The sequence below is a fragment of the Oncorhynchus kisutch genome, linkage group LG19, assembly GCF_002021735.2.
Source record: "Oncorhynchus kisutch isolate 150728-3 linkage group LG19, Okis_V2, whole genome shotgun sequence".
Lineage (NCBI taxonomy): Eukaryota > Metazoa > Chordata > Actinopteri > Salmoniformes > Salmonidae > Oncorhynchus > Oncorhynchus kisutch.
In genome coordinates this window covers 46,322,945-46,349,944 of record NC_034192.2, presented here as the reverse complement: position 1 = coordinate 46,349,944, position 27,000 = coordinate 46,322,945, and the positions used below count along the sequence as shown (strand labels likewise).

At 41.8% G+C, this 27,000-nt stretch overlaps 1 protein-coding gene across 6 annotated transcripts in view; it reads left to right on the top strand.

Moving 5' to 3' along the window:
• Positions 1-27,000, top strand: part of diaph2 (diaphanous-related formin 2) — a 717,979-nt gene that overhangs the window by 190,928 nt on the left and 500,051 nt on the right. For all 6 annotated transcript variants that reach the window (XM_031797927.1, XM_031797925.1, XM_031797929.1 and 3 more), the window contains 2 exons: positions 7,293-7,403; positions 8,606-8,718. In XM_031797927.1, coding sequence (XP_031653787.1) covers positions 7,293-7,403; positions 8,606-8,718 — 224 coding nt within the window. The remainder of the gene's footprint in view (positions 1-7,292; positions 7,404-8,605; positions 8,719-27,000) is intronic.

Here is a 27,000-nt window from a genome sequence, read left to right as displayed (position 1 = left end):
AGAACTGTTCTACTCTCTTTTGAGGACTCTTTTGAGAAGTCTTTTGAGAACTCTGAAATATAACACAAGACCAGAAGAGAGATGTTGACTTCCAGAAATGTTTTTTCCCATCCTCGTAACAAATATTTTTCTGCTTTTTCTCAGTGTTGTTGAGCGGGTCTCTGAGGACCCAGAGGAAAAGGGCAACCATGCAGCAACATACCTGTCTTTACTTCTGTTATTTTCCCTTCACTGTTTCTTTCTCTGGCACTTTTTTGCAAGCAGCCTTTTTTTAAATGTCATAATTTGTCAAATTGTTTGTAGATGGGGGGGTGACTATGGGAAGGAGATAAGGGAGGAACGGGAGATGAGGGATGAGGGATGGATGGGGAAGGAGGAGATGGATGGATGGATGGATGGATGGATGGATGGATGGGGGAAGGAGGAGATGGATGGGGGAAGGAGGGATGGATGGGGGAAGGAGGGATGGATGGGGGAAGGAGGGATGGATGGGTAGGGAGGGTTAGGGAAGGAGGGATGGATGGGGAAGGAGGAGATGGATGGGGGAAAGTGGGATGGGGAGGGATGGATGGATGGATGGATGGGGGAAGGAGGGATGGATGGGGGAAGGAGGAGATGGATGGATGGATGGATGGGGGAAGGAGGAGATGGATGGGGAAAGCGGGATGGATGGATGGGGGAAAGCGGGATGGATGGATGGATGGGGGATGGGGGAAGGAGGGATGGATGGGGGAAGGAGGGATGGATGGGTAGGGAGGGATGGAGGAAGGAGGAATGGATGGGGGAAGGAGGGATGGATGGGGGAAAGAGGGATGGAGGAAGGACGGGAGGTAGAAATCCCTGGATTGTGCTGCTTGTTTTCCTCCATAAAATGTCCGCTAATGAAAAGAGCCGCCGCTAATTGTGAAATAAATTAAACTACCTTGCTGATGTAGAAGGTTCAAAGAAATTAGAATACTTTAAAAAAAAACTTGTGATGGTGCTGTGGAGCCTGACTTTGTTAATGTGATTAAAATGGGTTTTGCCGCAGTTCGGGCTTTGCTCTCTCCACTGCAGAGTGAAAGCCAGCCTGCATCCCGACTTTAAACCGTCCCAGCAGTCCCACTTTTAATTACACTGACAAAAAACCTCCTACGGCAAGCACGGCTCACATGACGCCCGAGCTCCCTTCTTGCACTGTCGCCAACCCCAAAAACAAGCACCACAATAACCCTCCTCAATCCAATTCCACACAACAAACATGGTCGAGGTCTGTCTGCTTCATACGATAGGAGGACAAATCTACACGTAGACGAAGAGACGAAAACAACAACATTAGGCCCATGAAGCTCCCTCAGTCACTCATAACTCTCAAAATAGTTCTCTTCATTTTGAAAGTCTAAAGATGGGAGTAAAGAGATGGGAGTGAAGTTAGTGGAGTTTCAGAAAGGATTCTAGCGTAGCGTCCCTGGTGGGTAGACTTCAGGCTTGGATGCCCAGCTCTTGGTCCAAGGCTCTGGAGGTCCTATTGGAGTGGTTTGATGTCTGCTATTTTGCTGCTGCCTGACACCATTGGCATGTTCTCAAAGCAACTATCCCATCCCCTTCCACCCCACCAGTAGGGCTGGTGCAGCACAGAACAACCTTTAGAATTATCCTTAAGCTTGCTGTTTTCCCAGGGTGTGCGGCAGGCCTGGTGCATATGTAAAGAGTTTCCATTAGCACTGACATGTCCCCATAAACCATAATACCATATTCCCTCACTCCACTGGATTAATACAAACCTGTTCGATTCCACTGTCCCCGGGCTATAGAAAGGGGAAAAAACACATTGAAAAATAAACCAATGCTGTTCATTCCAGATGGCTATTATTCCCCATTGCCAGACGAATTCCCGCTAGTTACGTTCTCTGAGGGCATGAATTGGGCTAGCGTGATGATTGTGTGTGTGTGTGTGCCCCTGTGTGTGTGCGCACGGATGTGCATGTGTTTGTCTGTAAACCTCTTGCCAGGAAAAACACCAACAGGAGGAATCGGTGTGAATAACAGCCAAGCGACAGCATTCACTACGACCCGTTAAAAAAAGATGTGGGCCAATACAAACATGCCGATAAGAGGTTTTCTATAGGGTACTTTTCAAGTCAATCACAGAGCTCCTTCAGTTCCCGATCGATCCGCCTGTCAGAGGAACACTCCGTCTTCTCCTGGTGCTGCTCCCCGGAGCCACCTTACATCCCATTAAGGCCCATCAGCATTTTCCCTTTCCCCTCATTCTCCTGCCCTTCCATCCCTCTACTCTTCCCTAATCCAATAAATCAATTACACATGCACATCTGGCCAGTAGACTCCCCAGACCTCTTCTCTTTTCCACTTCCTCTTACCTTCTACTTTTTTCTGCCTCTACACCAGACTATCTCTCCCCTCTTATCCACTCCTCTTTCCTGTCTTTCCTCTCCTCTCTAGGAGAGGAATATACATTGCCTTCGGAAAGTAATCTACACATAATCTACACATAATACCCCATAATGACATAGAAAAAACGTTTTTTAAAACATTTTTGCTAATAAAAAAATAAGAAATATATGTCTTTCCAAGATAATTCATAAAAATCCAAATAACTTCACAGATCTTCATTGTAAAGGGTTTAAACACTGTTTCTCATGATTGTTCAATGAACCGTAAACAATTAATGAACCTACACCTGTGGAACGGTCGTTAAGACACTAACAGCTTTCATACGGTAGGCAATTAAGGTCACAGTTATGAAAACTTAGGACACTAAAGAGGCCTTTCTACTGACTCTGAAAAACACCAAAAGAGATATGCCCAGGGTCCCTGCCCATCTACGTGAACGTGCCTTAGGCATGCTGCAAGGAGGCATGAGGACTGCAGATGTGGCCTGGGCAATACATTGCAATGTCTGTACTGTGAGACGCCTAAGACAGCACTACAGGGAGACAGGACGGACAGCTGATCATCCTTGCAGTGGCAGACCTCATGTAACACCTGCACAGGATCGGTACATCCGAACATCACACCTGCGGTACAGGTACAGGAGGGCAAAAACAACTGCCCGTGTTACACCAGGAATGCACAATCCCTCCATCTGTCCGCAATAGGCTGAGAGAGAATGGACTGAGGGCTTGTAGGCCTGTTGTCTGGTGAGGATCTGCCTTACATCACCGGCAACAACGTCGCTTATGGGCACAAACCCACCGTCGCTGGACCAGACAGGACTGTCAAAAAGAGTCGTGGTTTTGTCTCACAGGGGGTGATGGTCGGATTCTCGTTTATCGTCGAAGCAATGAGCATTACACCAAGGCCTGTACACTGGAGCGGGATCGGTTTGGAGGTGGAGGGACCGTCATGGTCTGGGGCGGTGTGTCACAGTATCATCGGACTGAGCTTGTTGTCATTGCAGGCAATCTCAACACTGTGCGTTACAGGGAAGACATCCTCCTCCCTCATGTGGTAACCTTCCTGCAGGCTCAGAGGCTTGCAATATCTGTATTGTGAGACGACTAAGACAACGCTACAGGGAGACAGGACGGACAGCTGATCACCCTCGCAGTGGCAGACTACTGTGAAGATGTCTAGCATGACAATGCCACCAGCCATACTGCTCGTTCTGTGCGTGATTTTCTGCAAGACAGGAATGTCTGTATTCTGCCATGGCCAGCGAAGAGCCCGGATCTCAATCCCATCTCAGTCCCACCTGGGACCTGTTGGATCAGTGGGCGAGGGCTAGGAACATTCCCCTCAGAAATTTCCGGGAACTTGCAGGTGCCTTGGTGGATGAGTGGGGTAACATCTCACAGCAAGAACTGGGAAATCTGGTGCAGTCCATGAGGAGAAGATGCACTGCAGTACTTAATGCAGCTGGTGGCCACACCAGATACTGACTGTTACTTTTGATTTTGACCCCCCCTCTGTTCAGGGACACATTAATCCATTTCTGTTAGTCACATGTCTGTGGAACTTGTTCAGTTTATGTCTGTTGTTGAATCTGGTGTTCATACAAATATTTACACATGTTAAGTTTGCTGAAAATAAACGCAGTTGTCAGTGAGAGTTTATATATGGACACACCTACTTATTGAAGGGTTTTTCTTTATTTTTACTATTTTCTACATTTTAGAATAATAGTGAAGACATCAAAACTATGAAATAACACGTGGTTAAAAAAAAGTGTTAAAAAAATCATAATATATTTTATGTTTGAGATTCTTCAAAATAGCCACCATTTGTCTTTGACAGCTTTGCACACTCTTGGCATTCTCTCAACCGGCTTCACCTGGAATGCTTTTCCAACAGTCTTGAAAGACTTCCCACAAATACTGTGCACTTGTTGGCTGCTTTTCCTTCACTCTACAGTCCAAATCATCCCAAAACATCTCAAATGGGTTGAGGTCGGGTGATTGTGGAGGCCAGAACATCTAATGCAGCACTCCATCACTCTGCTTCTTGGTCAAATAGCCCTTACACAGCCTGGAGGTGTGTTGGGTCATTGTCCTGTTGAAAACAAATGTTAGTCCCACTAAATGCAAACCAGATGGGATGGCATATTGCTGCAGAATGCTGTGGTAGCCATGCTGGTTAAGTGTGCCTTGAATTCTAAATAAATCACAACAGTGTCACCAGCAAAGCAGCAACAAATTAAAAAAATGTATTCACACTTATACTGAAATGCTTACTTACGAGCCTTTAACCAACAATGCAGTTAAAAAAAAATATGGATACGAATAATAAATATAAGTAACAAGTAATTAAAGAACATCAGTAAAATAACAATAGCGAGACTATAAACAGGGAGGTACCGGTACAGAGTAAATGTGCGAGGGCACCTGTTAGTTGAGGAAATATGTACATGAAGGTAGTTCTTAAAGTGACAATGCATAGAGTTGCAGCGGTGTAAAAGAGGAGGAGTGGGGGCAGTGCAAATAATCTGGGTAGCCATTTGATTGGGTGTTCAGGAGTCTTATGGCTTGGATGTAGAAGCTCCAGCACTCCGGTACTGCTTGCCATGCGGTAGCAGAGAGAACAGTCTATGACTAGGGTGGCTGGAGACTTTGACAATTCTTAGGTTCTTCTTCTGACACCGCCTGGTATAGCGGTCCTGGATGGCAGGAAGCTTGGCCCCAGTGACGTACTTTACCATTCCTAGTACCCTCTGTAGTGCCTTGTGGTCGGAGGCCGAGTAGTTGCCATACCAGGCAGTGATGCAACCAGTGCAACCAATGCTCTTGATGGTGCAGCTGTAGAACCTTTTGAGGATCTGAGGACCCATGCCAAATCTTTTCAGTCTCTTGAGGGGGAATAGTTTTTGTCGTGCCCTCTTCACAACTGTTTTGGTGTGCTTGGACCATGTTTGTGTGTTGGTGATGTGGACACCAAGGAACTTGAAGCTCTCATCCTGCTCCACTGCAGCCCCGTCGATGAGAATGGGCACGTGCTCGGTCCTCTTTTTCCTGTAGTCCACAATCATGTCATTTGTCTTGATCACCTTGAGGGAGAGGTTGTTATTCTGGCACCACACGGCCAGGTCTCTGACCTCCTCCCAATAGGCCGTCTCGTCCTTGTCGATGATCAGGCTTACCACTGTTCTGTCATCGGCAAACTTAATGATGGTGTTGGAGTCATGCCTGGCTGTGCAGTCATGAGTGAACAGGCAGTTCAGGAGTGGACTGAGCACCCACCCCAGAGGGGCTCCTGTGTTGAGGATCAGCATGGCGGATGTGTTGTTACCTACCCTTACCAGGATCCAGTTGCAGAGGGAGGTGTTTAGTCCAGGGTCCTTAGCTTATTGATGGGCTTTGAGGGCACTATGTTGTTGAACGCTGAGCTGTAGTCAATGAATAGAATTCTCACATAGGTGTTCCTTTTGTCCATGTGGGAAAGGGTGGTGTGAAGTGCAATAGAGATTGCATAATCTGTGGATCTGTTTGGGCGGTATGCAAATTGGGTTTCTGAGATAATGGAGTTGTGAGCCATGACCAGGATGGGGAGCGTTGCTGCACATCTATTTTCAGGTCTCCCCAGAGATGTTCCAGTCCGGGCTCTGGCTGGGCCACTCAAGGACGTTCATAGACTTGTCCCGAAGCCACTCCTGCGTTGTCTTGGCTCTGTGCTTAGGGTCATTGTCCTGTTGGAAGGTGATCCTGCCACTGAAAAACATCCCCACAGCATGATGCTGCCGCCACCATGTTTCACCGTAGGGATGGTGCCAGGTTTCCTCCAGACGTGACACTTGGCATTCAGGCCAAAGAGTTCTATCTGGTTTCACCAGAGAATCTTGTTTCTTATGGTCTGAGAGTCATTAGGTGCCTTTTGGCAGACTCCAAGTGGGCTGCCATGGGTTTTTTACTGTGGAGTGGCTTCAGTCTGGTCACTCTACCATAAAGGCCTGATTGGTGGAGAGCAACAGAGTTGGTTGTCCTTCTGGAAGGTTCTCCCATCTCCACAGAGGAACTCTAGAGCTCTCTGAGTGACCATCAGGTACTTGGTCAACTCCCTGACCATGGCACTTCTCGCCGATTTCTCCGTTTGTCCGGGCAGCCAACTCTAGGACGAGTCTTAGTGGTTCACGACTTCTTCCATTTAAGAATGATGTAGGCCACTGTGTTCTTGGGGACCTTCAATGCTGCAGAAATGTTTTGGTACCCTTCCCCAGATCTGTGCCTCAACACAATCCTGTCTCTGATCTCTAAGGACAATTCTTTCGACCTCATGGCATGGTTTTATCTCCGACATGCCCTGTCAACTGTGGGACCTCATATAGAGGGGTGTGTACCTTTCCAGATCATGTCCAATCAATTGAATTTACCGCAAGTGGACTCCAATCAAGTTGTCAAAACTTCTCAAGGAGGATCAATGGAAACAGGATGCACCTTAGCTCAATTTCGAGTCTCATAGGAAAGGGTCTGAATACTTATGTAAATAAGGTATTTAAAAATATATACTTTTGCAAAAATGTCTAAGCTTGTTTTCACTTCGTCATTGTGGGGTATTGTGAATAGATTGCTGAGGATTTTTCATCAAGGATCTCGACGGACAATTTTAGAATAAGGCTGTAACATAACGAAATGTGGAAAAAGGGGTCTGAATACTTTCCGAATGCACTGTATACACATGAAATGTTTCCCACAAATGTTCCCCAAGGTCATTTAACTCAACGGTGCCTGCTACATCATAACATAGATTGATACCATACAGAGAGGCCATGCATGATAAATCACTATATCACCATTTAATTTAATGTTAAATAGAATGAATTATAAAAATATGTTCTCTCTAACGTGTGTACATGGCAACAGGTGGCCTGCATGCAGCTGATCAACGCTCTGGTCACCTCACCGGACGATTTGGACTTCAGGATACATCTGCGCAACGAGTTCCTCCGCTGTGGCCTCAAGAAGATCCTACCGGTGAGTTACAATGCAAGGGGCTCTCCGTCACACACCTTCAGGGGCATAGAGATACATTAAATTGTCAGTCTAGGTATCATTTGTGTGTTGTTTTACATGCATAAAACCTCATTTAGCAAGTGAGACTTATACATCTGAGTTGAGGCAGATTTGGACCCTAAACTCTTTGAAACAGTCCACTACACATTTTCCAGTTGGGACAATGAATGATTGACTCCAACTCCCATTAAACAGTTAGTTTTAGTCCCTAGCCCTCCCTGCCTCTCTCCCTGTTTGTCTGCGAGAGACAAAGCTCCTTCCTTCTGTCTCGCCTCCACATTGCTTCCATTATTATATTGGATTGTTCTAGCTCACCTCACTGCCGGCACCACCTCACTGATCACAGCTCGCCGTGGCATCATTATCAATCAGCAGACAGATCCTTGCACTCGGCATCCACTCATCCCTCATGACCTCATTTGCAGAGGGGAATTTTCCACGTGTTAATAAGTCATCTTGACTGCTCCGCTTGATTATCGCTGTCATTTGTTTAATTATCTTCATATCTGCCCCCCGATATGATGGTGTTTCCTTTACAATTATTTACAAATGCCTCATTTGAAGCTTTAATGCCAGCATTTAATCAGAGGCGGGGCACACTATTTGTGTTGTGTTGTGGAGCCAATACAGTCAGGTGACCAAGAGGAAAGCTAAAAAGAACCAGTTCTATGATAAAGTACTGAGAGGTTGCTATTGGCCGAGAGTCTTTGAGACCTCTCCTTTCTGTTGCATTGCATGCTAACTCCCTCTCCGAAGCAAGACGGATGGCATGCCCGAAGAGCAGCGAGGTGATTGATAGCTGCAGAAATTGGGTTCCATTTGGCCTGTTGTTGTCCGTAAACTCTTAACGCCAATGATTCATAGGAAAGTTGTAAAGTGCACCATTATAGCTCCTCGTTGAGGGAGCAGGTGTGGAGCGCTGGGTAATTCAGGTATACCAGGCCGGCAGGGAAGGAGGTGGATGGGTGTCCTAGTTCCCATACAGCTGTGACTTGGAAACCAGCATACACTTGTCTCCATTAATGGAACCAGTATAGGCTAGGACAATCAGGCTAGGTTTGTTTTATGTACGTACTGATAAGTGTATATAATTAATCCATACTGTAGGTACATCCAGTCCTCTGCTGTCTACCACAGTCTATTCATGTCTCTTTGAATTACAGGAGCTGAAAGAGACAGAGGAGCTGGACATCCAACTGAAGGTGTTCAATGAGAACAAGGAGGAGGACTCCATTGAGCTCTCCCATCGCCTCGATGACATCCGCGCCGAGATGGAATATCCTTTTGTCTGCCCGTGCCGCTGTTCCGGCCATGGAAAAGGGGCTGCTAGAAATGAATGTATTGTGTGGGCCTCGCCAGGCTTACAGGTCTAAAGCCGGCAGGGTCAGGTTCATTAGAGAAGGATTTGAGGAACTATAGTGCAATCTCCCAGCCCTATCGCTTACCAGGTAAACAGGCTCTTCTTCTCATTTGCTTTCCTCGGTTCTGCTCCCTCTCTCACCACCATTCCCTATCTCTCAGCCGTTTCCATCAGCTCTCAACTGGCAGATTCAAGACACGGGAGGCAACTGTCAATCATTACCAGTTGTTTTGTCTTCAGAACACAGTCTGGTTATGTTATGGCCATCTATTTTAAGTCTGTTAAGGCAGATAAGATTTTTAGTGCAGTTGTTTTGACTGGCACACCGAGGTCCATTTTCTGTGACCTCTATTGTTTTGTCTCCTTAATCACGCCTGTGATTAAAATATTTTACCTTTCTCCCGCTCCCTTTTAACTAGAAATGACAAGTTGGTGTCTCCAAGTCGTCCCTCTATGTCCGCTCAACTGGAAACTTTTTGAGTGGTTAATAAAGTGAGCCCTAATTGGGTCTCGAGTTCAAGACTTGTTTTAAAGCATTCTTGGCTTGGTGCCTAAATAATTCAAGCAGCTTCTCTAAGGGCATTTGGATGTGTGAAATGCTGACATGGTAGGCAGACAGTGCAGGGCCAGACACTGTTATACAGATGTTCTCACTGCCAACCTTTGTCTCCCCAATTCTCACAGTGCTCGAAAATATGCCACTGATTGCTGTGCTGAGTGACAGTTACTGTTGACGCTGTGAGGGAAGGGAAAAAACAAACACCACACCTGGATTAATGATGTCCTTGAGCAGGTTCACAAATGAGACGGCCCAATGTTTGTTTCCATGGACAATGTGGTGTTAATCTGTGCTAGCTCTCGTCGCTGACATGCACAAACTTGCACGCATACACGCACACACACACAAGTAGATTGTAGCTTGTTTTCCTTGCCTCATGAATACTAACACTGAGAGACACGTCTCCTCTCTGTCCAGCCCAGGTCTGTGTGCTGAGGATGTGACTCCAGGCCACTAATGAATATGAATGATGCTGTGAAATAGTGATTGATTGACCCTACCACTGACTGGTCCACATCTCACCTCTACTGCTGCTCATGTTTATTCATGCTACCCAGCTCCGCAACATGAGTAGAAGTAAAACGAAGAGAGAGAGATAAAGAGGCGAGTGAGAGGGGGCGAGAGAGGGGGGGCGAGAGAGAGGGGGCGAGAGGGGGAGGGGGGCGAGAGAGGGGGGGCGAGAGAGGGGGGGCGAGAGAGGGGGGGCGAGAGAGAGGGGGCGAGAGAGAGGGGGCGAGAGAGAGAGGGGGGAGAGAGAGAGGGGGCGAGAGGGGGAGGGGGAGAGAGGGAGAGAGGGGGCGAGGGGGAGAGAGAGAGAGAGGGCGAGAGGGAGCGAGAAAGCACGGGGCGCTAGGGGGCGAGAGAGGGGACGAGAGGGGACGAGAGAGAGAGCGAGAGGGGGAGCGAGAGAGCGAGAGAGGAAGAGGGGGCGAGAGAGAAAGCGAGAGGGGGCGAGAGCGAAAGCGAGAGGGGGCGAGAGACCATGAGAGAGAGGTGTGTGGGCCTTTGGATTTGCATTGTTCTGTAGGTAGTGTTTTTCATGTTTGCTGATTACTGATAGATATAACTGCTGGGACCCTTTTTTGCTGATAGCTGTAACTGTTGGGACCCTTTCGTACTGATAGTTGTAACTTCTGGTACCCTTTCTTACTGATAGATGTACAGTGCCTTGCGAAAGTATTCGGCCCCCTTGAACTTTGCGACCTTTTGCCACATTTCAGGCTTCAAACATAAAGATATAAAACTGTATTTTTTGGTGAAGAATCAACAACAAGTGGGACACAATCATGAAGTGGAACGACATTTATTGGATATTTCAAACTTTTTTAACAAATCAAAAACTGAAAAATTGGGCGTGCAAAATTATTCAGCCCCTTTACTTTCAGTGCAGCAAACTCTCCAGAAGTTCAGTGAGGATCTCTGAATGATCCAATGTTGACCTAAATGACTAATGATGATAAATACAATCCACCTGTGTGTAATCAAGTCTCCGTATAAATGCACCTGCACTGTGATAGTCTCAGAGGTCCGTTAAAAGCGCAGAGAGCATCATGAAGAACAAGGAACACACCAGGCAGGTCCGAGATACTGCTGTGAAGATGTTTAAAGCCGGATTTGGATACAAAAAGATTTCCCAAGCTTTAAACATCCCAAGGAGCACTGTGCAAGCGATAATATTGAAATGGAAGGAGTATCAGACCACTGCAAATCTACCAAGACTTTGCCGTCCCTCTAAACTTTCAGCTCATACAAGGAGAAGACTGATCAGAGATGCAGCCAAGAGGCCCATGATCACTCTGGATGAACTGCAGAGATCTACAGCTGAGGTGGGAGACTCTGTCCATAGGACAACAATCAGTCGTATATTGCACAAATCTGGCCTTTATGGAAGAGTGGCAAGAAGAAAGACATTTCTTAACGATATCCATAAAAAGTGTCGTTTAAAGTTTGCCACAAGCCACCTGGGAGACACACCAAACATGTGGAAGAAGGTGCTCTGGTCAGATGAAACCAAAATTGAACTTTTTGGCAACAATGCAAAACGTTCTGTTTGGCGTAAAAGCAACACAGCTCATCACCCTGAACACACCATCCCCACTGTCAAACATGGTGGTGGCAGCATCATGGTTTGGGCCTGCTTTTCTTCAGCAGGGACAAGGAAGATGGTTAAAATTGATGGGAAGATGGATGGAGCCAAATACAGGACCATTCTGGAAGAAAACCTGATGGAGTCTGCAAAAGACCTGAGACTGGGACGGAGATTTGTCTTCCAACAAGACAATGATCCAAAACATAAAGCAAAATCTACAATGGAATGGTTCAAAAATAAACATATCCAGGTGTTAGAATGGCCAAGTCAAAGTCCAGACCTGAATCCAATCGAGAATCTGTGGAAAGAACTGAAAACTGCTGTTCACAAATGCTCTCCATCCAACCTCACTGAGCTCGAGCTGTTTTGCAAGGAGGAATGGGAAAAAATGTCAGTCTCTCGATGTGCAAAACTGATAGAGACATACCCCAAACGACTTACAGCTGTAATGGTGAAATGGCAAAAGGTGGCGCTACAAAGTATTAACTTAAGGGGGCTGAATAATTTTGCACGCCCAATTTTTCTGTTTTTGATTTGTTAAAAAAGTTTGAAATATCCAATAAATGTCGTTCCACTTCATGATTGTGTCCCACTTGTTGTTGATTCTTCACAAAAAAAATAGTTTTATATCTTTATGTTTGAAGCCTGAAATGTGGCAAATGGTCGCAAAGTTCAAGGGGGCCGAATACTTTCGCAAGGCACTGTATCTGCTTGGACCCTTTCTTACTGATGGATGTAGCTGCTTGAACTGTTACTTACTGATAGATGTAGCTGCTTGAACCATTTCTTACTGATCGGTGTAGCTGCTTGAACTGTTTCTTACTGATAGTTGTAGCTGCTGGGACCCTTTCTTACTGATATATATATATATATATATATATATAGCTGCTTGGACCCTTTCTTACTAATATATGTAGCGGCTTACACCCTTACTGATAGGTGTAGCTGCTGGGACCCTTTCTTACTGATATATGTAACTGCCGGGACCCTTACTGATAGCTGTAGGGAACCTTTCTTACTGATAGATGTAGCTGCTTGAACCCTTTATTACTGATAGATGTAGTTGCGGGGACCCTTTCTTACTGATATATGTTGCTGCTTGGACCCCTTTACTGATACTGTAGATGTATATTCTTGGACACTTTCTTACTCATAGATGTATCTGCTTTAACCCTTTCTTACTGGTAGATGTAGCTGATTGAACCCTTTCTTATTGATTCTTTAGATGTAGCTGCTTGAACCCTTTCTTACTTATATATGTAGTTGCTGGGACTCTTACTGATATAGGTAGCTGCTTGTACCCTTTCTTACTGATACTGTAGATGTAGCTGCTCACACCCTTTATTTCTGATAGATGTAGCTGCTGGGACCCTTTCTTACTAATATATGTAGCCGCTTGTACCCTTTCTTACTAATACTGTAGATGTAGCTGCTTTTTTCTTTATTTTACATTTTAATTAAAAAAAACGTTCTTACTGATAGATGTAGCTGCTTAGACCCTTTCTTACTGATAGATGTAGCTGCTTAGACCCTTTCTTACTGATATATGTAGCTGCTTAGACCCTTTCTTACTAATATTTGTAGCTGCTTGTACCCTTTCTTACTGATAGATGTAGCTGCTTGAACTCTTTCTTACTGATAGATGTAGCTGCTTGAACTCTTTCTTACTGATAGATGTAGCTGCTTGAACTCTTTCTTACTGATAGATGTAGCTGATTGAACTCTTTCTTACTGATAGATGTAGCTGCTTGAACTCTTTCTTACTGATAGATGTAGCTGTTGAACTCTTTCTTACTGATAGATGTAGCTGCTTAGACCCTTTCTTACTGATAGATGTAGCTGCTTAGACCCTTTCTTACTGATAGATGTAGTTGCTGGGACTCTTACTGATATAGGTATCTGCTTGTACCCTTTCTTACTGATACTGTAGATGTAGCTGCTCACACCCTTTATTTCTGATAGATGTAGCTGCTGGGACCCTTTCTTACTAATATATGTAGCCGCTTGTACCCTTTCTTACTAATACTGTAGATGTAGCTGCTTTTTTCTTTATTTTACATTTTAATTTAAAAAAACTTTCTTACTGATAGATGTAGCTGCTTAGACCCTTTCTTACTGATAGATGTAGCTGCTTAGACCCTTTCTTACTGATATATGTAGCTGCTTAGACCCTTTCTTACTAATATTTGTAGCTGCTTGTACCCTTTCTTACTGATAGATGTAGCTGCTTGAACTCTTTCTTACTGATAGATGTAGCTGCTTGAACTCTTTCTTACTGATAGATGTAGCTGATTGAACTCTTTCTTACTGATAGATGTAGCTGCTTAGACCCTTTCTTACTGATAGATGTAGCTGCTTGAACTCTTTCTTACTGATAGATGTAGCTGATTAGACCCTTTCCTACTGATAGATGTAGCTGCTTGAACTATTTCTTACTGATAGATGTAGCTGTTGAACTCTTTCTTACTGATAGATGTAGCTGCTTAGACCCTTTCTTACTGATAGATGTAGCTGCTTAGACCCTTTCTTACTGATAGATGTAGCTGCTTAGACCCTTTCTTACTGATAGATGTAGCTGCTTAGACCCTTTCTTACTGATAGATGTAGCTGATTGAACTCTTTCTTACTGATAGATGTAGCTGCTTAGACCCTTTCTTACTAATATGTGTAGCTGCTTGTACCCTTTCTTACTGATAGATGTAGCTGCTTGAACTCTTTCTTACTGATAGATGTTGCTGCTTAGACCCTTTCTTACTGATAGATGTAGCTGCTTAGACCCTTTCTTACTGATAGATGTAGCTCCTTGAACTATTTCTTACTGATAGATGTAGCTGCATGAACTCTTTCTTACTGATAGATGTAGCTGCTTGAACTCTTTCTTACTGATAGATGTAGCTGCTTGAACTCTTTCTTACTGATAGATGTAGCTGCTTAGACCCTTTCTTACTGATAGATTTAGCTGCTTGAACTCTTTCTTACTGATAGATGTAGCTGATTAGACCCTTTCTTACTGATAGATGTAGCTGCTTGAACTCTTTCTTACTGATAGATGTAGCTGATTAGACCCTTTCTTACTGATAGATGTAGCTGATTAGACCCTTTCTTACTGATAGATGTAGCTGCATGAACTCTTTCTTACTGATAGATGTAGCTGATTAGACCCTTTCTTACTGATAGATGTAGCTGCTTGAACTCTTTCTTACTGATAGATGTTGCTGCTTAGACCCTTTCTTACTGATAGATGTAGCTGCTTGAACTCTTTCTTACTGATAGATGTAGCTGATTAGACCCTTTCTTACTGATAGATGTAGCTACTTGAACTCTTTCTTACTGATAGATGTTGCAGCTTAGACCCTTTCTTACTGATAGATGTAGCTGCTTGATATCTTTCTTACTGATAGATGTAGCTGCTTAGACCCATTCTTACTGATAGATGTAGCTGCTTAGACCCTTTCTTATTGATAGATGCAGCTGCTTGTACTCTTTCTTACTGATATATGCAGCTGCTTGAACTCTTTCTTACTGATAGATGTAGCTGCTTGAACTCTTTCTTACTGATAGATGTTGCTGCTTAGACCCTTTCTTACTGATAGATGTAGCTGCTTGAACTCTTTCTTACTGATAGATGTAGCTGCTTGAACTCTTTCTTACTGATAGATGTAGCTGCTTGAACTCTTTCTTACTGATAGATATAGCTGCTTAGACCCTTTCTTACTGATAGATGTAGCTGCTTAGACCCTTTCTTACTGATAGATGTAGCTGCTTAGACCCTTTCTTACTGATAGATGTAGCTGCTTGAACTCTTTCTTACTGATAGATGTAGCTGATTAGACCCTTTCTTACTGATAGATGTAGCTGCTTGTACTCTTTCTTTCTGATATATGCAGCTGCTTGTACTCTTTCTTACTGATAGATGTAGCTGCATGAACTCTTTCTTACTGATAGATGTAGCTGCTTGAACTATTTCTTACTGATAGATGTAGCTGCTTGTACCCTTTCTTACTGATAGATGTAGCTGCTTGAACCCTTTCTTACTGATAGATGCAGCTGCTAGAACTCTTTCTTACTGATAGATGTAGCTGCTTAGACCCTTTCTTACTGATAGATGTAGCTGCTTAGACCCTTTCTTACTGATAGATGTAGCTGCTTAGACCCTTTCTTACTGATAGATTTAGCTGCTTAGACCCTTTCTTACTGATAGATGTAGCTGCATGAACTCTTTCTTACTGATAGATGTAGCTGATTAGACCCTTTCTTACTGATAGATGTAGCTGCTTGAACTCTTTCTTACTGATAGATGTAGCTGCTTAGACCCTTTCTTACTGATAGATGTAGCTGCTTAGACCCTTTCTTACTGATAGATGTAGCTGCTTGTACCCTTTCTTACTGATAGATGTAGCTGCTTGAACCCTTTCTTACTGATAGATGCAGCTGCTAGAACTCTTTCTTACTGATAGATGTAGCTGCTTAGACTCTTTCTTACTGATAGATGTAGCTGCTTAGACCCTTTCTTACTGATAGATGTAGCTGCTTAGACCCTTTCTTACTGATAGATTTAGCTGCTTAGACCCTTTCTTACTGATAGATGTAGCTGCATGAACTCTTTCTTACTGATAGATGTAGCTGATTAGACCCTTTCTTACTGATAGATGTAGCTGCTTGAACTCTTTCTTACTGATAGATGTTGCTGCTTAGACCCTTTCTTACTGATAGATGTAGCTGCTTGAACTCTTTCTTACTGATAGATGTAGCTGATTAGACCCATTCTTACTGATAGATGTAGCTACTTGAACTCTTTCTTACTGATAGATGTTGCAGCTTAGACCCTTTCTTACTGATAGATGTAGCTGCTTGATATCTTTCTTACTTATAGATGTAGCTGCTTAGACCCTTTCTTACTGATAGATGTAGCTGCTTAGACCCTTTCTTACTGATAGATTTAGCTGCTTAGACCCTTTCTTACTGATAGATATAGCTGCTTAGACCCTTTCTTACTGATAGATGTAGCTGCTTAGACCCTTTCTTATTGATAGATGCAGCTGCTTGTACTCTTTCTTTCTGATATATGCAGCTGCTTGAACTCTTTCTTACTGATAGGTGTAGCTGCATGAACTCTTTCTTACTGATAGATGTAGCTGCTTGAACTCTTGCTTACTGATAATGTAGCTGCTTGAACTCTTTCTTACTGATAGATGTAGCTGCTTGAACTCTTTCTTACTGATAGATGTAGCTGCTTGAACTCTTTCTTACTGATAGATGTAGCTGCTTGAACTCTTTCTTACTGATAGATGTAGCTGCTTAGACCCTTTCTTACTGATAGATGTAGCTGCTTGAACTCTTTCTTACTGATAGATATAGCTGCTTAGACCCTTTCTTACTGACAGATGTAGCTGCTTATACCCTTTCTTACTGATAGATGTAGCTGCTTAGACCCTTTCTTACTGATAGATGTAGCTGCTTGAACTCTTTCTTACTGATAGATGTAGCTGATTAGACCCTTTCTTACTGATAGATGTAGCTGCTTGAACTATTTCTTACTGATAGATGTAGCTGTTGAACTCTTACTTACTGATAGATGTAGCTGCTTAGACCCTTTCTTACTGATAGATGTAGCTGCTTAGACCCTTTCTTACTGATAGATGTAGCTGCTTAGACCCTTTCTTACTGATAGATGTAGCTGATTGAACTCTTTCTTACTGATAGATGTAGCTGCTTAGACCCTTTCTTACTAATATGTGTAGCTGCTTGTACCCTTTCTTACTGATAGATGTAGCTGCTTGAACTCTTTCTTACTGATAGATGTTGCTGCTTAGACCCTTTCTTACTGATAGATGTAGCTGCTTAGACCCTTTCTTACTGATAGATGTAGCTCCTTGAACTATTTCTTACTGATAGATGTAGCTGCATGAACTCTTTCTTACTGATAGATATAGCTGCTTGAACTCTTTCTTACTGATAGATGTATCTTCTTAGACCCTTTCTTACTGATCGATTTAGCTGCTTGAACTCTTTCTTACTGATAGATGTAGCTGATTAGACCCTTTCTTACTGATAGATGTAGCTGCTTGAACTCTTTCTTACTGATAGATGCAGCTGATTAGACCCTTTCTTACTGATAGATGTAGCTGCTTGAACTCTTTCTTACTGATAGATGTAGCTGATTAGACCCTTTCTTACTGATAGATGTAGCTGCTTGAACTCTTTCTTACTGATAGATGTAGCTGATTAGACCCTTTCTTACTGATAGATGTAGCTGCATGAACTCTTTCTTACTGATAGATGTAGCTGTTTGAACTCTTTCTTACTGATAGATGTAGCTGATTAGACCCTTTCTTACTGATAGATGTAGCTGCTTAGACCCTTTCTTACTGATAGATGTAGCTGCTTAGACCCTTTCTTACTGATAGATGTAGCTGCTTGAACTCTTTCTTACTGATAGATGTTGCTGCTTAGACCCTTTCTTACTGATAGATGTAGCTGCTTGAACTCTTTCTTACTGATAGATGTAGCTGATTAGACCCTTTCTTACTGATAGATGTAGCTGCTTGAACTCTTTCTTACTGATAGATGTAGCTGCTTGAACTCTTTCTTACTGATAGATGTTGCTGCTTAGACCCTTTCTTACTGATAGATGTAGCTGCTTGAAATCTTTCTTACTGATAGATGTAGCTGCTTAGACCCTTTCTTACTGATAGATGTAGCTGCTTAGACCCTTTCTTACTGATAGATTTAGCTGCTTAGACCCTTTCTTACTGATAGATGTAGCTGCATGAACTCTTTCTTACTGATAGATGTAGCTGATTAGACCCTTTCTTACTGATAGATGTAGCTGCTTGAACTCTTTCTTACTGATAGATGTAGCTGCTTAGACCCTTTCTTACTGATAGATGTAGCTGCTTAGACCCTTTCTTACTGATAGATGTAGCTGCTTGTACCCTTTCTTACTGATAGATGTAGCTGCTTGAACCCTTTCTTACTGATAGATGCAGCTGCTAGAACTCTTTCTTACTGATAGATGTAGCTGCTTAGACTCTTTCTTACTGATAGATGTAGCTGCTTAGACCCTTTCTTACTGATAGATGTAGCTGCTTAGACCCTTTCTTACTGATAGATTTAGCTGCTTAGACCCTTTCTTACTGATAGATGTAGCTGCATGAACTCTTTCTTACTGATAGATGTAGCTGATTAGACCCTTTCTTACTGATAGATGTAGCTGCTTGAACTCTTTCTTACTGATAGATGTTGCTGCTTAGACCCTTTCTTACTGATAGATGTAGCTGCTTGAACTCTTTCTTACTGATAGATGTAGCTGATTAGACCCATTCTTACTGATAGATGTAGCTACTTGAACTCTTTCTTACTGATAGATGTTGCAGCTTAGACCCTTTCTTACTGATAGATGTAGCTGCTTGATATCTTTCTTACTTATAGATGTAGCTGCTTAGACCCTTTCTTACTGATAGATGTAGCTGCTTAGACCCTTTCTTACTGATAGATTTAGCTGCTTAGACCCTTTCTTACTGATAGATATAGCTGCTTAGACCCTTTCTTACTGATAGATGTAGCTGCTTAGACCCTTTCTTATTGATAGATGCAGCTGCTTGTACTCTTTCTTTCTGATATATGCAGCTGCTTGAACTCTTTCTTACTGATAGGTGTAGCTGCATGAACTCTTTCTTACTGATAGATGTAGCTGCTTGAACTCTTGCTTACTGATAATGTAGCTGCTTGAACTCTTTCTTACTGATAGATGTAGCTGCTTGAACTCTTTCTTACTGATAGATGTAGCTGCTTGAACTCTTTCTTACTGATAGATGTAGCTGCTTGAACTCTTTCTTACTGATAGATGTAGCTGCTTAGACCCTTTCTTACTGATAGATGTAGCTGCTTGAACTCTTTCTTACTGATAGATATAGCTGCTTAGACCCTTTCTTACTGACAGATGTAGCTGCTTATACCCTTTCTTACTGATAGATGTAGCTGCTTAGACCCTTTCTTACTGATAGATGTAGCTGCTTGAACTCTTTCTTACTGATAGATGTAGCTGATTAGACCCTTTCTTACTGATAGATGTAGCTGCTTGAACTATTTCTTACTGATAGATGTAGCTGTTGAACTCTTACTTACTGATAGATGTAGCTGCTTAGACCCTTTCTTACTGATAGATGTAGCTGCTTAGACCCTTTCTTACTGATAGATGTAGCTGCTTAGACCCTTTCTTACTGATAGATGTAGCTGATTGAACTCTTTCTTACTGATAGATGTAGCTGCTTAGACCCTTTCTTACTAATATGTGTAGCTGCTTGTACCCTTTCTTACTGATAGATGTAGCTGCTTGAACTCTTTCTTACTGATAGATGTTGCTGCTTAGACCCTTTCTTACTGATAGATGTAGCTGCTTAGACCCTTTCTTACTGATAGATGTAGCTCCTTGAACTATTTCTTACTGATAGATGTAGCTGCATGAACTCTTTCTTACTGATAGATGTAGCTGCTTGAACTCTTTCTTACTGATAGATATAGCTGCTTGAACTCTTTCTTACTGATAGATGTATCTTCTTAGACCCTTTCTTACTGATCGATTTAGCTGCTTGAACTCTTTCTTACTGATAGATGTAGCTGATTAGACCCTTTCTTACTGATAGATGTAGCTGCTTGAACTCTTTCTTACTGATAGATGCAGCTGATTAGACCCTTTCTTACTGATAGATGTAGCTGCTTGAACTCTTTCTTACTGATAGATGTAGCTGATTAGACCCTTTCTTACTGATAGATGTAGCTGCTTGAACTCTTTCTTACTGATAGATGTAGCTGATTAGACCCTTTCTTACTGATAGATGTAGCTGCATGAACTCTTTCTTACTGATAGATGTAGCTGTTTGAACTCTTTCTTACTGATAGATGTAGCTGATTAGACCCTTTCTTACTGATAGATGTAGCTGCTTAGACCCTTTCTTACTGATAGATGTAGCTGCTTAGACCCTTTCTTACTGATAGATGTAGCTGCTTGAACTCTTTCTTACTGATAGATGTTGCTGCTTAGACCCTTTCTTACTGATAGATGTAGCTGCTTGAACTCTTTCTTACTGATAGATGTAGCTGATTAGACCCTTTCTTACTGATAGATGTAGCTGCTTGAACTCTTTCTTACTGATAGATGTAGCTGCTTGAACTCTTTCTTACTGATAGATGTTGCTGCTTAGACCCTTTCTTACTGATAGATGTAGCTGCTTGAAATCTTTCTTACTGATAGATGTAGCTGCTTAGACCCATTCTTACTGATAGATGTAGCTGCTTAGACCCTTTCTTATTGATAGATGCAGCTGCTTGTACTCTTTCTTACTGATATATGCAGCTGCTTGAACTCTTTCTTACTGATAGATGTAGCTGCTTGAACTCTTTCTTACTGATAGATGTAGCTGCTTAGACCCTTTCTTACTAATATTTGTAGCTACTTGTACCCTTTCTTACTGATAGATGTAGCTGCTTGAACTCTTTCTTACTGATAGATGTAGCTGCTTGAACTCTTTCTTACTGATAGATGTGGCTGCTTAGACCCTTTCTTACTGATAGATGTAGCTGCTTGAACTCTTTCTTACTGATAGATATAGCTGCTTAGACCCTTTCTTACTGATAGATGTAGCTGCTTAGACCCTTTCTTATTGATAGATGCAGCTGCTTGTACTCTTTCTTTCTGATATATGCAGCTGCTTGAACTCTTTCTTACTGATAGGTGTAGCTGCATGAACTCTTTCTTACTGATAGATTTAGCTGCTTGAACTCTTTCTTACTGATAATGTAGCTTCTTGAACTCTTTCTTACTGATAGATGTAGCTGCTTGAACTCTTTCTTACTGATAGATGTAGCTGCTTGAACTCTTTCTTACTGATAGATGTAGCTGCTTAGACCCTTTCTTACTGATAGATGTAGCTGCTTGAACTCTTTCTTACTGATAGATATAGCTGCTTAGACCCTTTCTTACTGATAGATGTAGCTGCTTAGACCCTTTATTACTGATAGATGTAGCTGCTTAGACCCTTTCTTACTGATAGATGTAGCTGCTTGAACTCTTTCTTACTGATAGATGTAGCTGATTAGACCCTTTCTTACTGATAGACGTAGCTGCTTGAACTCTTTCTTTCTGATATATGCAGCTGCTTGTACTCTTTCTTACTGATAGATGTAGCTGCATGAACTCTTTCTTACTGATAGATGTAGCTGCTTGAACTATTTCTTACTGATAGATGTAGCTGCTTGTACCCTTTCTTACTGATAGATGTAGCTGCTTGAACCCTTTCTTACTGATAGATGCAGCTGCTAGAACTCTTTCTTACTGATAGATGTAGCTGCTTAGACCCTTTCTTACTGATAGATGTAGCTGCTTAGACCCTTTCTTAGTGATAGATTTAGCTGCTTAGATCCTTTCTTACTGATAGATATAGCTGCTTAGACCTTTTCTTACTGATAGATGTAGCTGCTTAGACCCTTTCTTATTGATAGATGCAGCTGCTTGTACTCTTTCTTTCTGATATATGCAGCTGCTTGAACTCTTTCTTACTGATAGGTGTAGCTGCATGAACTCTTTCTTACTGATAGATTTAGCTGCTTGAACTCTTTCTTACTGATAATGTAGCTTCTTGAACTCTTTCTTACTGATAGATGTAGCTGCTTGAACTCTTTCTTACTGATAGATGTAGCTGCTTAGACCCTTTCTTACTGATAGATGTAGCTGCTTGAACTCTTTCTTACTGATAGATATAGCTGCTTAGACCCTTTCTTACTGATAGATGTAGCTGCTTAGACCCTTTATTACTGATAGATGTAGCTGCTTAGACCCTTTCTTACTGATAGATGTAGCTGCTTGAACTCTTTCTTACTGATAGATGTAGCTGATTAGACCCTTTCTTACTGATAGACGTAGCTGCTTGAACTCTTTCTTTCTAATATATGCAGCTGCTTGTACTCTTTCTTACTGATAGATGTAGCTGCATGAACTCTTTCTTACTGATAGATGTAGCTGCTTGAACTATTTCTTACTGATAGATGTAGCTGCTTGTACCCTTTCTTACTGATAGATGTAGCTGCTTGAACCCTTTCTTACTGATAGATGCAGCTGCTAGAACTCTTTCTTACTGATAGATGTAGCTGCTTAGACCCTTTCTTACTGATAGATGTAGCTGCTTAGACCCTTTCTTAGTGATAGATTTAGCTGCTTAGACCCTTTCTTACTGATAGATATAGCTGCTTAGACCTTTTCTTACTGATAGATGTAGCTGCTTAGACCCTTTCTTACTGATAGATGTAGCTGCTTAGACCCTTTCTTACTGATAGATGTAGCTGATTAGACCCTTTCTTACTGATAGACGTAGCTGCTTGAACTCTTTCTTACTGATAGATGTAGCTGATTAGACCCTTTCTTACTGATAGACGTAGCTGCTTGAACTCTTTCTTTCTGATATATGCAGCTGCTTGTACTCTTTCTTACTGATAGATGTAGCTGCATGAACTCTTTCTTACTGATAGATGTAGCTGCTTGAACTATTTCTTACTGATAGATGTAGCTGCTTGTACCCTTTCTTACTGATAGATGTAGCTGCTTGAACCCTTTCTTACTGATAGATGCAGCTGCTAGAACTCTTTCTTACTGATAGATGTAGCTGCTTAGACCCTTTCTTACTGATAGATGTAGCTGCTTAGACCCTTTCTTAGTGATAGATTTAGCTGCTTAGACCCTTTCTTACTGATAGATATAGCTGCTTAGACCTTTCTTACTGATAGATGTAGCTGCTTAGACCCTTTCTTATTGATAGATGCAGCTGCTTGTACTCTTTCTTTCTGATATATGCAGCTGCTTGAACTCTTTCTTACTGATAGGTGTAGCTGCATGAACTCTTTCTTACTGATAGATGTAGCTGCTTGAACTCTTTCTTACTGATAATGTAGCTGCTTGAACTCTTTCTTACTGATAGATGTAGCTGCTTGAACTCTTTCTTACTGATAGATGTAGCTGCTTGAACTCTTTCTTACTGATAGATGTAGCTGCTTAGACCCTTTCTTACTGATAGATGTAGCTGCTTGAACTCTTTCTTACTGATAGATATAGCTGATTAGACCCTTTCTTACTGATAGATGTAGCTGCTTGAACCTCTTTCTTACTGATAGATGTAGCTGCTTAGACCCTTTCTTACTGATAGATGTAGCTGCTTGTACTCTTTTCTTTCTGATAGATGTAGCTGCTTGACTCTTTCTTACTGATAGATGTAGCTGCATGAACTCTTTCTTACTGATAGATGTAGCTGCTTAGACCCTTTCTTACTGATAGATGTAGCTGCTTGAACTCTTTCTTACTGATAGATGTAGCTGCTTAGACCCTTTCTTACTGATAGATGTAGCTGCTTAGACCCTTTCTTACTGATAGATGTAGCTGCTTGAACTCTTTCTTACTGATAGATGTAGCTGCTTAGACCCTTTCTTACTGATAGATGTAGCTGCTTGACCCTTTCTTACTGATAGATGTAGCTGCTTGAACCCTTTCTTACTGATAGATGTAGCTGCTTGAACTCTTTCTTACTGATAGATGTAGCTGCTTGAACTCTTTCTTACTGATAGATGTAGCTGCTTAGACCTTTCTTACTGATAGATGTAGCTGCTTGAACTCTTTCTTACTGATAGATGTAGCTGCTTGAACCTTTCTTACTGATAGATGTAGCTGCTTGAACTCTTTCTTACTGATAGATGTAGCTGATTGAACTCTTTCTTACTGATAGATGTAGCTGCTTAGACCGCTTTCTTACTGATAGATGTAGCTGCTTGAAACTCTTTCTTACTGATAGATGTAGCTGCTTAGACCCTTTCTTACTGATAATGTAGCTGCTTGAACTATTTCTTACTGATAGATGGAGCTGTGTTGAACTCTTTCTTACTGATAGATGTAGCTGCTTAGACCCTTTCTTACTGATAGATGTAGCTGCTTAGACCTTTCTTACTGATAGATGTAGTTGCTGGGACTCTTACTGATATAGGTATCTGCTTGTTACCCTTTCTTACTGATACTGTAGATGTAGCTGCTCACACCCTTTATTTCGTGATAGATGTAGCTGCTGGACCTTTCTTACTAATATATGTAGCCGCTTGTACCCTTTCTTACTAATACTGTAGATGTAGCTGCTTTTTTCTTTATTTTACATTTAATTTAAAAAAATTTTCTTACTGATAGATGTAGCTGCTTAGACCCGTTTCTTACTGATAGATGTAAGCTGCTTAGACCCTTTCTTACTGATATATGTAGCTGCTTAACCCCTTCTTACTAATATTGTAGCTGCTTGTACCCTTTCTACTGATAGATTAGCTGCTTGAACTCTTTCTTACTGATAGATGTAGCTGCTTGAACTCTTTCTTATGATAGATGTAGCTGATTGAACTCTTTCTTACTGATAGATGTAGCTGCTTAGACCCTTTCTTACTGATAGATGTAGCTGCTTGAACTCTTTCTTACTGATAGATGTAGCTGATTAGACCCTTTCCTACTGATAGATGTAGCTGCTTGAACTATTTCTTACTGATAGATGTAGCTGTTGAACTCTTTCTTACTGATAGATGTAGCTGCTTAGACCCTTTCTTACTGATAGATGTAGCTGCTTAGACCCTTTCTTACTGATAGATGTAGCTGCTTAGACCCTTTCTTACTGATAGATGTAGCTGCTTAGACCCTTTCTTACTGATAGATGTAGCTGATTGAACTCTTTCTTACTGATAGATGTAGCTGCTTAGACCCTTTCTTACTAATATGTGTAGCTGCTTGTACCCTTTCTTACTGATAGATGTAGCTGCTTGAACTCTTTCTTACTGATAGATGTTGCTGCTTAGACCCTTTCTTACTGATAGATGTAGCTGCTTAGACCCTTTCTTACTGATAGATGTAGCTCCTTGAACTATTTCTTACTGATAGATGTAGCTGCATGAACTCTTTCTTACTGATAGATGTAGCTGCTTGAACTCTTTCTTACTGATAGATGTAGCTGCTTGAACTCTTTCTTACTGATAGATGTAGCTGCTTAGACCCTTTCTTACTGATAGATTTAGCTGCTTGAACTCTTTCTTACTGATAGATGTAGCTGATTAGACCCTTTCTTACTGATAGATGTAGCTGCTTGAACTCTTTCTTACTGATAGATGTAGCTTGATTAGACCCTTTCTTACTGATAGATGTAGCTGATTAGACCCTTTCTTACTGATAGATGTAGCTGCATGAACTCTTTCTTACTGATAGATGTAGCTGATTAGACCCTTTCTTACTGATAGATGTAGCTGCTTGAACTCTTTCTTACTGATAGATGTTGCTGCTTAGACCCTTTCTTACTGATAGATGTAGCTGCTTGAACTCTTTCTTACTGATAGATGTAGCTGATTAGACCCTTTCTTACTGATAGATGTAGCTACTTGAACTCTTTCTTACTGATAGATGTTGCAGCTTAGACCCTTTCTTACTGATAGATGTAGCTGCTTGATATCTTTCTTACTGATAGATGTAGCTGCTTAGACCCATTCTTACTGATAGATGTAGCTGCTTAGACCCCTTTCTTATTGATAGATGCAGCTGCTTGTACTCTTTCTTACTGATATATGCAGCTGCTTGAACTCTTTCTTACTGATAGATGTAGCTGCTTGAACTCTTTCTTACTGATAGATGTTGCTGCTTAGACCCTTTCTTACTGATAGATGTAGCTGCTTGAACTCTTTCTTACTGATAGATGTAGCTGATTAGACCCTTTCTTACTGATAGATGTAGGCTGCTTGAACTCTTTCTTACTGATAGATATAGCTGCTTAGACCCTTTCTTACTGATAGATGTAGCTGCTTAGACCCTTTCTTATTGATAGATGCAGCTGCTTGTACTCTTCTTTCCTGATATATGCAGCTGCTTGAACTCTTTCTTACTGATAATGTAGCTGCTTGAACTCTTTCTTACTGATAGATGTAGCTGCTTGAACTCTTTCTTACTGATAGATGTAGCTGCTTGAACTCTTTCTTACTGATAGATATAGCTGCTTAGACCCTTTCTTACTGATAGATGTAGCTGCTTAGACCCTTTCTTACTGATAGATGTAGCTGCTTAGACCCTTTCTTACTGATATATGTAGCTGCTTGAACTCTTTCTTACTGATAGATGTAGCTGATTAGACCCTTTCTTACTGATAGATGTAGCTGCTTGTACTCTTTCTTTCTGATATATGCAGCTGCTTGTACTCTTTCTTACTGATAGATGTAGCTGCATGAACTCTTTCTTACTGATAGATGTAGCTGCTTGAACTATTTCTTACTGATAGATGTAGCTGCTTGTACCCTTTCTTACTGATAGATGTAGCTGCTTGAACCCTTTCTTACTGATAGATGCAGCTGCTAGAACTCTTCTTACTGATAGATGTAGCTGCTTAGACCCTTTCTTACTGATAGATGTAGCTGCTTAGACCCTTTCTTACTGATAGATGTAGCTGCTTAGACCCTTTCTTACTGATAGATTTAGCTGCTTAGACCCTTTCTTACTGATAGA